The 14,078-nt window shown below is 38.1% G+C and overlaps 1 protein-coding gene across 1 annotated transcript; it reads left to right on the forward strand.

The window, feature by feature from the left end:
* The first annotated feature begins 2,237 nt into the window (after positions 1 to 2,237).
* LOC140327834 (transmembrane emp24 domain-containing protein 11-like) lies at positions 2,238 to 12,524 on the forward strand. The gene is made up of 5 exons (XM_072407149.1): positions 2,238 to 2,369; positions 4,600 to 4,700; positions 7,091 to 7,216; positions 10,449 to 10,595; positions 12,019 to 12,524. Exons 1-5 carry the CDS (start codon positions 2,282 to 2,284, stop codon positions 12,166 to 12,168), a joined length of 612 nt encoding a protein of 203 aa, XP_072263250.1. The 5' UTR covers positions 2,238 to 2,281; the 3' UTR covers positions 12,169 to 12,524.
* The last annotated feature ends 1,554 nt before the right edge of the window (positions 12,525 to 14,078 follow it).

Here is a 14,078-nt window from a genome sequence, read left to right on the forward strand (position 1 = left end):
TTCACTGGGTGAACTGATTGACTCAATTTTTTGTTTTCAATGAGTAGTGGATGACCTGGTCCATCCTTCATGATGAGATGTAAAGAGCAAGTTGGTGTTTGGGCATTACAGCAACAGCATGGCACACTAACATGTGAACCTTGGCTTTATGCCATAGATGCTTTGGGGATTTGCTTGTTAACTGCCCAATTTGTTTCTAGTCCCAAACAAATGATGGGAAAATCTTCCCATTAAAGATACAGAACACAAATAAAAACCTAAGGGTCCCACAGTGTGTTCTACAAGGGGGTGCTGGGAAGTTCCTGGCTTTGCCCAGAAAGAAGAGAGCCAGAGTTATGAACTAACACATTTATTCAACATATTCCCCCCTGAGACTGATGCACTTGGTACAGTGTAGTTGCAGCTTTTCTAGACCGTTCAAATAAAAGTCCTTTGGTGGGCCGCAAACCAGCTCTCAGCAGTATCTTTGACCTCAATATAATAAACGTTGCTCTTTCAGGTGTTTCTTCAAATTCGGCAACAGATAATAGTCCGAAGGGGCCATGTCAGGTTAGTAGGGGGAATTGTGGACCAATCAGAAACCCAGGGTGTTCAATTATGCAACCACAACGTTGGTTGTGTGTGCAGGTGCATTGTCCTGCAAAAAAATGATCCCTTTGGTCAACTTTCCACTGCGTTTCATCTTAATTGCCTCCTTCAGCTGGTCCAGGAGGTTAGCATAATACAAACGCCATGACTTTTTTGGCCGATTTCTCGGTTCAGAACTTCTTCGGCCACAGGGACCCGCTGTGGCGCAATTCCTTTGACTGTTCCTTGGTTTCAAGATCATATATGTGGAGCCAGGATTCATCCTTAGTCACTGACCTAGAAAAAAATCCTGTGCAGCTTCAAAATGCTTCAACTCGTTCCTTCTTCTGATCACTGTTCAAACATTTCGGCACCCACTTTGCTGAAAGCTTGCGCATGTCTAGGATAGTGGGGATAACAAACCCAACACGCTCCCATGAGATGTCAAGTATCTGGGCTATCTTTTTGTGGATATTCGCCAGTCTTCAATAATAAGCTCATGGACATCATCGCAGGTTGCCGGGTCAGTTGAAGGTCGGGGCACCGACTGCGGGGCTCATCTTCAACGGTGAAATGCCCAGTCCTGAAATGAGATATCCAGGTTTTGACAGTGCCGTAGGAAGGACACTTCTCCCCCATTGTTTGTCACATCTCAATGTGAATGTCCTTTGCTGACTTTCCCTGAAGAAACAAAAACTTCATGAAGGCCCGTAACTCCAGCGACGTTGAAATCACAGGTTTTAAGAATCGCAAAGACCTGGTATTTGCACAGTTACATACTAAGATATTGGGCTGTCATATGCCCCCACACTAATTTTTCAATTTCATCTGAAAAGGGGCAAAGCCAGGAACTTCCAAGCACCCCCTCGTACATGTTTTATTAAAGATGGGCAGACGCACTCCTACTTCTTAAATCACCTACTATACGTAGGTGTAAATGTATCTGTAAAATCTAAAGCTAGAAATATATTTACCTTAACCCCATTTTCTGTATCACTGGACATCGCCATCCTTCCTACACCTAAGGGAGACATAGCAGAAAAAAAATCTTCCTAAAAGAAACTCCAGTCCATTGGAAGAGCACCTTTTCGTGAGATTTTGCTTGCTTTTCATTCTTCATGACTTCTCCTAAGTAAAATCATCTTCTTTTATTTAGGTGAAAATGTCGAAATATACAAGCTGGCATCAACTAGTGAGTTATTGCTGTGTTTTTATGCAATGATACGAATGATATGGATGCTGACAACATTGTCTGCAGGTCACCTAACAAATGTTGATTTTTCCACTTTAATTTCAAATTCAATAATGCAGAGTTTGTGAGATTATTATTCTTTTTTAATCTGAACTACCTGTTTGAAATTATTCAGAAATCCCAATCCCATACGGCAGTTTGGTTTCCATATCGCAGGTCTACATATGGGTATTTCATATGGATACCCCACGTTTAGTCTTTATCCACTCCCTCCAAAAATAAAAAAATTATCTTCAATATATTTGTAGTAAAATGTCCTGTAAATTTAAGTTTGTATTTCTGAATGTTAATAATTAACATGCAAATATCAAGCAGATGGCTGTTCCCATGAGAATCAGTAGTGCACTGGTAGCTCATTGTGAATGCTGACATCCATCTGTGTTTCCAGTGTGCTTTCTCTTTGCAGTGACTACAGACATGGCAGCGACTGTAGCACGTTTAGTGATCATTTTCAGTGTCTGGATGCTGGCAAATGCCATGTACTATCACTCTGCAGAAAGAGAGGAGAAATGCATCATCGAGGATCTCCCTGCTGAAATGCTGGTCACAGGTAAAAACTTATTGGCTCCATTGACAAAGTATATCCAAAGGCAAAATTGGTATTTTAGTTTTTAATCTAGAAGTAGGAATTATTAGTATTTAGGGCTTTAAATATTACTTAATATATGTACACAAATTACTTATTGGAGTTAATTTCCTATGTGAATGAAAACAGCCCTCTAAACTAAAAAATCTCACATGCATTTCTAGGAAATCAATACATTTAATTGCAGCTCTGCAATTGACAAAAGTTTCAAAATTCCTCCTTCCTCCAGGAGGGTGACAACTTTGTATGTCCTATTTGGGTTGTCAGCATTGTCACTGCTAGTAACACTTCCTTCTTGTTGTTAGTGCCTAATAGATGATCCAAGCAGGCACCTTGCCCCTGGAAAGATGTGATATAGAGCACCAAAAGAGCAAAGACCTTGGGAGCCCCTGTGATGATATCATAGGGGGTAAAAACGAACTTTGGCACCTAGTAGAAGAGTTAAAACATACTTTGGACAGTAACAGACTTAATGTGGCTGATTCATTCAATTTGGAGAAAGCAAGCACAAAAATTGCCACAGCATTTGGAAGACAATAATTCAAGGGTCCTCAAACTACAACTTATTAAAAAAAAACAAATCTGTCATAAGAGAAAAATATAGGGTACTCTTCCTATAAATGCTAGCTGCCTAACCTGCTTAGCAATTAGGTCTCATGCTACATTTATAGATCCAAAAATAGTACTTAAGTAAAATCTGCATACAATGCAAAAGTCAAAAAAAGAAAATTAACTTAACAGACTCCAAATATGTTATATGTACGCAACATAGTGTCTAATATCAATAATTTGTACAGTTAATATAAATTAATGAAATTGGTAAGCACCTAGACGATCATAATTCTCAGATTGCAATAACAAATAGTATTCCATGAATTATTATTCTTACCTAATTGGAGGTTAGAGTAGGTTCAGACATGCAGTAACTAACCCCCCTTGTAATCCAGACACAAACTATTCACTGAAACTAACATTAAATCACTGTAACCATACCTGTAACCCTAACTTATCCTATACCCGTAACAATAACCCTGCCTGTACCCCAATATTAACAATCATCTCATTAACCCAAATACTGACCCTATTTTTACCCTAACCCATCTTGTAATCCTAACACCAACCCTCCTTGAAACCCTAATACTAACAACCATCCCATTACCCAAACAGTGACCCTCCCTGAAACCCAAAACTTATCCTTTTTATATTCTTCACAACCTTTTTTGTATTTAACACAACCCCACTTGTAATCCTAACACTATCCTTCCCCATAACTCTAACACTTTTCTTTACTGTACCCCAAACATATTCTATATACATATGATCACAGTATTTGCAAACACCAACCCTCTCTGTGTCCTTCACACTACCTCTACCTGAACCTCTAATTTAAACTCAGACCCTCCTTGTAATCCAAACATTAACCCTCCCTATAATTCAAACTTCAACACCCTATTTTAACACTAACTTTCCTCTAATGCTCTTTTTGAATCCTTACAGCGATCTTTAACTTTAACACTAGTTTTCCCATTGATCCCAACATTTACGTTCTCTGTAACTCCAACACTAACCCAAACATTGGTTACTAAACAAACTAAACAACTTTTCCTGTAATAGAAACTCCAATAATTAATATAATCTAATTACTGAGACATAATGTATTCCCTACACCAACCCTTCAAAATCCTAACACAAGTATTCCTATAACACTAGCGCTCCTCATAGACCTATAACCCTCCAATTACCCTTACCCCTACACTGTCTTCCTCTGTAACTCAAACTTGTATTCTTCTGTAGCAGCAAACAATAAACCTCCCTGTATCCCGCATACTAACCCTACCTGCAACCCAAGCACCAACTCTTCTCATAATGCAAACACTAAGTTTTCATTTAACTCTAACATTATTCCTAAAACCTTGACCTTACCTGTAACTTAACACTAGCCCTCTAACCTACCCAAAACCCCAATCCTAACTCTATCTGTTACCCATCTGTGCAAACATCATCCCTTCCTGTAACCATGCCCCTTCTTCCAATGACAATGCATTTACACTTATTCTAGACCTCAATGTAATCCTCGGATCCTGTCCCAACCAGTCACATCTGTTATCCCCAGCCCTCTGCTATTATAAATATTTAGTCTTTTTCTGCCCAGCTTTATATCTCAATCGCCCTTTGTTTTTTGTCCTTTGATAAGGTCGTTACAAGGTTCAAAAGTGGGACTTAGGTCAACATGACTTCCTTCAATCCGCTCCTGGCCTTGGAATGGTTGTGACTGTCAAGGCTCCAAATGATGAGGTAAATGCTATAATATATTGTGCATTAACTTGCTCTCTGCTACTCATTTTTCACATGACTTAAGAAGTCAGTAAAGAATTGCAGGTCCGAAAGGCTCTACAGGTCTGAAATATTAAATGCAAGGAAAGAAATCATTGCCAAATATTGTTTCCAGTAAGATCCACAAAAAGAAACTCACCACGCTCTGGCAATCTCAGCACTTACTTTCTTTCCTGAACTCACACACATATATAGATATACTGTATATATATANATATGTGATCTCTTCTTAGGACTTTCACATCCATGCATTTTACCCTGGGGTTGCCTCTAGAGCTATATCTATACTAGGGTGAGATATTTTTAGGCATGAAGGTTCAAGATGTGGCTTCCATGTGATTGTTGTTTGGAATAGTTTTAATAAGTGCCAATATCAATGGTGTTGTCATTGGGATCTTGCATGGATGATCTGATGTCTGCATCAACCCAGACACCACCATCATGAGGGACTGAGCTTTAGAATAGCCACCTTTTCTTTTTTTGATCTTTAGAGTACATGACCCCTGTGAAGCACTCCAGCATTTAGCAAAATTAAGTGCTGTGAAAGCAAGTATTTGTTAATATTGGCATATGGCAAGTTCCCTGTAAGAATTGGGAAATCAAGGCCTTCTGGTCAAAACACACTTACAATGTGTTTCGGCCAACGTTTGCAAATATTTTAAAGTGATTAATGAAGTTAACTGTTATGCAAGCGGGTGTGGACCCACTGTGCCACTGACTGGGTATGCTCCAGAGGGGCGTAACTAAGCCGCTACCAGGTCTTCACTGGAGCCTCTGATGGTGAGGATAGGCTTGGGCTGCAGGGTAGCTGCCAGGTGCCACTCCAGAGCAACCCCCAGGTCAGTGGCAGCTGACCACAGGAGTCAGGATACCCGGTGCAAGCACCGAGGGGCTTGCGTGGCCAAGAAGGTGATGGCAATCAGACAAAGTCCAGAAACAAGATCCGAGGTCAGGGTCAGGCGCCAATCAGGCAAAGGTCCAAAAACGTAATCAGAAGTCATTGTCAGGCGACAAACAGGCAAAGTCCAAGGGTAAGAAACAAGGTCCGGTACACAGTAAAGCAAACAGAGGAAACACCTTTGCACTAGGAGTTAAACAGGGTAAAACCTTGAGATTGCTCAGGCAACTTCCTGTGGTAGGAGGTGCCTTTAAATACCTGCAGAGATCCAGCCATAGGCTGTAGACAACAGAGTGCGTGTGTGTGTTACCTTATAGATTTATGAGAGACACACTCACGCCAGCTCAAACACCAGAGCAAGTCTCCAGCAGGAAGGAAACTCTGGCGTGGAACACAGGTACTGGGGTTACTCTACCTGAAAGATAGGACCCGGCGCTCGTGCCTGCAATTAGGAGCAGCGGCGTCGGCACGACCTGCAGAACTAACAGCAATGCTAACATTAACTTAACCTGTCCAATAATTGAAATATCTTAATGCATATGTCAAAGTGAAAATAACACAAAATAACCCAAAAAATATTATGCAGATCTCTGCAATACATACACCTCGCTTTATGTGTTATCTTTTTACACATTGCGTACACCACAAATGCATGAGAAGTTTTTACAGCTGGTGTCCTTCCACAATCTGACATTATGAAGACTTTGGAAGGAGCTTTCATCATCATGCGGCCACAAAAAGTAGTCCATGTAGAGAATATGCTTTATTGCCAAGAGATGGACTTTAGCCTTGACCAAAAGACAAGGCCCTTTGTACAACGTGGGTCTGAGGTCCAGGGTTTAGGTAGTTCACCTATAATATTAGTTGTGTTTTGATGGACGACTATGGTTCCCTAACAGATCACAAATATACTACATGAGCAAACTTTGATGAACACCTGACCAATACACCAATATACCAAATGCCAGCTGTTCAGGATGATTTTGAAAATGTCCTAAATTCAAATAGCAACACTACTTTTGTGTACATTCTCTGTATATCGTCTTGGGAGCTAGGAAACAAATGACAAACTCCCCTACTTGTATATTTTTTAATTCAATATACAAGCACTTGTTGATTGTTAGAAAAAAACTATACTAAACAAATACTAACTATAGGTTCTTTTTCAGTGTGCAATATTCAAAAAGATTCTTATAAAATGTTTAAATGTTTTCTTACGACTCCATACTATATGCTGAAAAATTGCTATACAACAAGAATATTGCTTAGATGTATTGTAATGAGGCTTCTTCTGTTCCTTGGACTGAATAATGTCTCACAGGTACCCATATTTGTACCGGGTCAAAAGTTGGCAAAAATCACATAGATTGGTAAAAGGATAATCTGTTTTTTCTACTGTATTGTAAGCCTGAAAATGTCAACCTTTATATGACTTATATTGGTATATCCACAGGTATTGTTGTCTAAATTGTATGGACCAGATGGAAAGTTTACATTCACATCACATTCTCATGGAGAACATACTATCTGCATGCAGTCAAATTCTACAAACCTTATAGCATTTGCATCAAATAGATTGGTAGGTATCTTCTTATTTTCTAGAACAACCTTTAATGCCTTACACTTTTTACTCCCTTAAAACTATTTTCATATGTCGGGGAACTTCTGCTATCATCAGTCAATAGAAAAAATACTATTTGCATTGGTTGACTGGGTGGGAGAGTGGCCCCCATACATTAGTGATCTCAGAATGCCACCTTTACAGACAACTAAAAATGTCCTTCGTTTCATGCAGCCAAGTGATGCTGGAAGTGGAACTATGCGGGGACCAAATTATAAGCCACAGCTTAATGCAATTTCTAAAGGATGTTAGAGAATGGCTGATCTAGGAATCATACATTTTGAGTAGAGATAGTCGAAACTATGCACATTCAATTAGTTCAAAATTTTGATCCAAAGATTGAAATTTTGATTTTTGCCACTTTTTGAAATTTTGAAATTTCACTTTGGGGGCAAAGACTCTCCAAGGACTATAGCTCTAGAAGAGAGTCAAAATCTGAGTCTGTGCCCACTGGAGAGATAAATATTAGGTATCCTATGCTTTTTCTGCAGGCAGCTTTAACCTTCAGATTACACTTTTCAAAAAGCAACCAAGCTTGAAATATTGGTAAAAGCCCGGTAATGCTAGGTTTTTGATAGCAAAAGAGTCACTTTAAATACGTAAAGGGCAAGATGCTTGGGTCTTGTGTTAACTATAGTAATTTAACTGTAGAGAATACAAAGTTAATGCAGAAATAGTGATAAGGGTTCATGACTTACCAAAGTTTTGTAAAATGCTGTCATTCATTGGAAACCTCTGGTAAACAGAGTAGCGACTCTCTACTCATCAAATGTCAAAAAACACAACATTAGATTAAATATAACCGAGCTTCTAAATCTGTCCCATCATTCATGGCACAAACATAAAATATTTAGACAGAGATTTCCCTGAAACTGAGACAGTGGAGCAAACAAATCTACTTAGACAATTTCACAGTCCATTTTCCCAAAACCCAGTTAGTGTATGGGAGAGCGGAGGCGCTCAAGCTTCCTGAATGTAAAATGGAACTAATATTGCAGAGATATGTTTGGAAATCAGTTCAGTGTCTGCTACATTATTCTGCTCCAGTGAGATGTAGAAAGGAGTTGAGGAATACACATCACAGGTAAAAGGAAATTCAATACAGATCATTGCAACCTCATTACTTTTCTGAGTATGTCACTCTCAATGTCTTTATAGTTTGTTAGGATTTTACAGATGCAGCTCAGTGCTTGGAGGAAGGGAAACTGTTCAGGTTATGGGAACCAAAGAGCCTTTTATTAAAACACAGTTCATTATTGTGTTACTCAAAATAGTATATAAACTCAAACACTGAACTTTTATTTGTTTCCTGTTTGTTAAATTACTATTACATTGGTTACCAATAAAAATGAATATGTGCAAAAAAACTACCTGTTGATCTAGGTAGTGCCTATGTATTGGCATTTTTGGTACTCTCAGTAGTCTACAAGACAGGTTTTGCTTCCTAATATATATATAGTACAGCGAGTTGCAGTGAGGGCAGGAAGTAATTGAAAAGATTTCCATTATTAATGCTAATATTTTTTATTATTTCAACATATATTATGCACTAACTGTCATTCACAGGTAATCCCAGTCATGTATAATCTAGAGAGAAATTCCAGACCCTACCTGTATGTTTTTGTATTACAATCTTTTTATTGAAGTTTTAACAATTTTCTGAAAAGAGCAAACAAACAAAAACAACCAAAAAGAAAAAAAAACACACATAACAAGACAAGCAATATAGAAATCGCCCTTATCAAGCAATTGTATAGAACACAAATATAACATTTATAGACAACAAAACTATGATAAAAATGAAATAAAAACAGGAAAATAATAACATCAATAAACAGAAATGACATTAGAGGGGAAATAAAAAAGGGAAATGGGGAGACTTACATATCTAGAAAATCTGTTAATAAAAAACTAAAACCATTTAGGACCCATTGTACGTTTGCCAGGGTTCCCATATAAGATCAAAGTTGCCTAAGGTGTGACTAATAGTGTGAGACAGTTTGTCATTGACCATAATCCTATTCAACTTTGAAGTTAAGGGATCCCTATGAATAGTATCTTTATTCCAAGCTTTAGCCAATGTTATGCGAGCCACCAGCAGAAAAGGTTTGGCCCATTTCTTTAAATATTTGGTTGTTGGTAGAGCCTATTAAAAAGAGCAGCTTGCTGGGATTTTTTAATCTCAATCTATGTAATTGAGGAGAGAAGAATAAACATTTCTGACCAATAGGTTTGGGCTGTGTGACAAGAACACCATTGGTGCCCCATCGAACCTCTTGCACCACACCATCTAAAACAGAAGGGAGAAGAAGAGAGCTTGTATTTGGCTATTCTCTCTGGGAATAAACACCAGCGTAAAAGCACTTTGTAATTTGCTTCAACCAACGAGGAATTGATAGACACTTTTGATAGGGAATAGGCTAACTCACTCCACTTCTCCAACTCCCAAGTCTTACCCAGATCTACTTCCCACGCACGCATGTAGGAGAGTTTTGCTATTGGAGCCACTATGGCTGCATAAATAAGAGAGATTTGGTCCTTAGTGTCGGCTATAGATCTGCACAAGCTCTCGAATGACGTAGAACAGAAAGGAGGGACACCTGATTTTGAAACATACAAATGATTTCAACTGCCTATATACCTGTATGTTTTTGAAACAAAGCCAAAATGCCCATGTGTCCTAGGCCCTAGTAATTGAAGCACGTATGGCCCAACTTACTTATGCTATGCCCAAATTTATTGCTGTCTGGTCTCCTTGAGATGACAAGTTCCTCCCATCCTCCTTTCACCACCAAGTGTTAGAAAGTGTGTTATTTAATGTTTACCCATGGTTTATACATGGGAAAACTTTTGGGAAAAGTTAGGAGAATGTTGGGTGAGAACATAGACCCCAAACACCAATTATTTTTAGCTATCTTGAGGTATATCAAGATAAAGGACTTTCCTTGCGTTCATTCTTCAAGCATTATGCAATTGATACCATGATACACGGTTCTATTATCACCAGACGGAAAGATAGAAAAGAATATAAAAGATGTGTTCTAGAAATATTGTTGAAGCTTTATATGGTGTATCTCTAACCCCCAAGGTTGTCTAGTGCCAAACAAAACAAATAATGTGTTTAGGTCTAGTGACACATTGTTATATAAATCTGTGGATGAGATAACAGCATCATTATCGTACTTTTTAGCGCATCCACTATGACATTCAGATTGGTGAACATCCCCTCGATTACTCAGTTGTGGATCCAAAGGATAAAGTAAAAGAAGTCACCTACAGTTTAGAAAACCTTCAAGGGGAGTTGAGCCATATCATGAAAGAACAGGAATATCAGCGGGTATGTAAATGTGTATAATTTCACTAATTACTTTATGACACTTCCGTTCATATATAGAATTTTCTTAGAATTAATTTAAAGGCTAATATCAGTACATCTGCAGATTTGGATATTTATAGCTTGTGAATTATATGCACCTGAGCCCCATTTTAAATCTGCTCATTGCAGGTTGATTGGAAACAGCTAAATAGAAGGTTCATTTTTGTGATATATACATCTCTGATAGTTAATAGGATTACTCCATCATTTGGTTCAACTGCTCCCTGGGTCAGCACTCTATTTGCTGAACAATGGTGATAATATTTATTATCACTTGTGAGATGGTAAATACTATATGTTAGGCACCCCAATTAAATAATTGAGCAAAGCCCCCTTGAAGGGGATTTTTCCACAATATATGTTTTGGTGATCAATGTACAAAATATACATTTTGAGTTCATTATCACAAAAGGAATATGAAATTTTCCTAGTTCCGGTGACGTCTGTCTCTAAAAAGATTTATTGTGGTGTCTACAGGACAGGAAAGGAAGGGAAGTACCTGCAAAAGAAAAAAAGATCACTTGAATTTTAGTAATTACTTTCTTTTTCTTTAAATATACTCTAAGTAAGTGAAATGATGTATATTATAAAATAAAATGTGATTAGGTCTGCACAGTCATTTGGACTGCCTGAAGCCCAGGTGTCCATTATTATGCTCTGGTTTCTGATTGACCATTGTTGGCTATCAGTCACTAGCAGAAGACTAAGGCTTCACGTACAATAATTGTCGTTGGAAACGAACGATTGACGATTGATCGGCCGATAATTTTTTAAAAAAGTGGAAGTAGAAACCTTTGAATTTGGCTAGCATTTCCCAGACCCCAACATACCCGGATGAGAAGGTGCAAGACTGTTATTGGTGTTTAAAAATCCACTAATTTACTGAAAATATTGGAAACAACATTAATGTATTCTTGCAATAATTTCAGTCGTAAAACGAATGATTAACGACCAATCGTCCCAAAATCGTTACCAAAAAACGTGCACAACGACGCCGACAAACGAGGAAAGTTGCTGGAAACAAACGACCGTCCCGGTGGATCTGATTGGGCGACGATTGTTCACAATCCATTGTGCGTACGGTTGTTCAGCGATCAAGGATTGTTCTGCGGTACACTTTCTCTAGTACACATCACTTCCTGCATTGTTCAAACAATCGTATCTAGTGTGTGTACATTATTGGTGGATTATATTTGAACGATCGTATTGTAACAGCATGTACAGAATTGTGCACTATATAGACGCTAAAAAAATAATCGTGCCAATCGTTGCAACAACAATTATTGCACGTGTGTACGTAGCCTTAGATTGGTATTGAACAAATGGATAGCTGATAACTGTCTAAACAAAGTCCTTCTAATAGTATTACTTGTTTTCATTTCAGGAGCGAGAAGAATACTACCGACAGAAAAGTGAAGACATGAACAGCAATGTTTTATGGTGGGCTATTGTACAAACCGTCATTCTCACCTCTGTTGGCATCTGGCAGATCAAACGCTTAAAAGATTTCCTAATCGCCAAGAAAATTGTGTAAAATTTTAACTAGGGATCAATACCTTCTATTAACTATGTGAACCAAAACAGCCTTGTCTGATCCCCCCATTACCCCTGCTCCAGTCTCCTTTTTACTTTGTTACTGTAAGTCTACCATCTTTCCTTGTCCAATGGGACTACCCTTACTCACCATTTAGGTGGTCCCAATGAGCAAGGGGGTGATAATTGTGACATTTCTCTAGAGACCTTAATTCTTAATACGGTTAAGTGAGTACATTTATTGAACCATTTTTTCTTTCTTGTGTACCCTGGAAGTAAATAGGATAAGTTATTTTCATAAGGAAGAAATAAACTATAAAAACAACATAAACAATATCTGTAGATTTTCATGTATACCATGAGTCATTTTTATGTGTGGTTAACTTACAAAGAGCAAAACCAGTAGAAAACTGGTAAAAGGGTTAAAAGTCTAAATTAATTTAAATACTCATAGTACTCTTTCTTCAGGGCCAATGGAGGGACACAAAATTCAGGAACCATAGCGTAGCATAGTGGGTTTTTACCAGATCCTAAGGGTCTATTTATAAAGTAGCAAATATGACATTCACCAAACATTCGCTGATGGAGAACATTCCAGGTTCATATGTTTTCAATACCAGTGATTGTTTCTACACCAGAGAATTTTTGACAAATGTCAGATTTACTGCTTTAAAAAACATATCCATAGAACCGCTCCATGCTCAACAAAGGGTGTATTTATCTCCAACATTTTCTTTTTTCAATGTCATTTAAATCCATACACCCATGTGGTCACAAGTTTGCATCTCTAAACTGAAATACATGCATGAATGTGTTGATTTAAATGACATTGGTAATAAATTATTAGATTATTGTGATTTTACCTTGATGTGCAGCCACTGTTTTCTTTGTTTTGTCGCTTAATAGACTTTGGGCCTGATTTATGAGAGCTCTCCAAGACTGGAGAGGATACACTTTCATCAGTGAAGCAGGGTGACCCAGCAATCCTGGGATGGATCTGGTCCAAAATATTTCCTAACAAATAGTAAATGACTTTTAAGAAATCCATTTCAGGTTTGCTGGATTACCCAGCTTCACTGATGAATATGTATCCTCTCCAGCCTTTCATAAATCAGGCTCTTTGATAGCAAGATTTTACAGTAGTGGTTTCTCCATATTTTATGGAGGGATACATGATTTCGGTTAGGAACCATTGGATAACTAAAAGCAGTCCATAAAAGAGGAGCAGGCTAAAGCCCAACAAACAGGCAAAGCAAGCCCAAAGGCAAACTTATATCTGTCCTGAAAAATGGGAATTTGGCACATGGGTATTTAAACCAGAACTGCTGGGCAAATATCAATCTTTCTACAGGACACGCTAAACTGGGCCATGAAAGGCATGTGGGGGTTAATAGCCCATAGAGATTGGATTGATATTGTGCCTAATATTCAATCTGCCTCTAAATGGCAGTGGAAGCCATAGTTCCTGAATATGAGTCCTATGTCCCACAATGAGTGACAGGGAAAATACAGCTTTAGCTTGTACAGAATATAACGTAAGCTGCAAGATAACAGTGCTAGAAATATATTGTTACATCCTGGCAAGAAAGGTAAGCCATCCTCAGAATGTGTGGTCACCCAGACCTGTATTATTTTTGGTTGTAGTGTTTAGGTAAAATAATAATTCTGGAACTCTGATTCATATAGTAATAAAAGGTTTAATAACAAAAAACGTGCAAAGGTATATATTTTATATCTGCACAGGTATGTAGTATGTAATGACCAATATGAGAAGACTTTATATTCACTGTAAATGAAAAGCAAGACAATGGACCATATCTGATCCTACATCCTCCTCTAGTGTGGAATAGGGAAACTGCAAGATACACATGGCATTTTCTAGTGTCATGAAAAGATCATATGGATCTGTAA

This window comes from Pyxicephalus adspersus, chromosome 3 (assembly GCF_032062135.1).
Source record: "Pyxicephalus adspersus chromosome 3, UCB_Pads_2.0, whole genome shotgun sequence".
Taxonomy (NCBI): domain Eukaryota; kingdom Metazoa; phylum Chordata; class Amphibia; order Anura; family Pyxicephalidae; genus Pyxicephalus; species Pyxicephalus adspersus.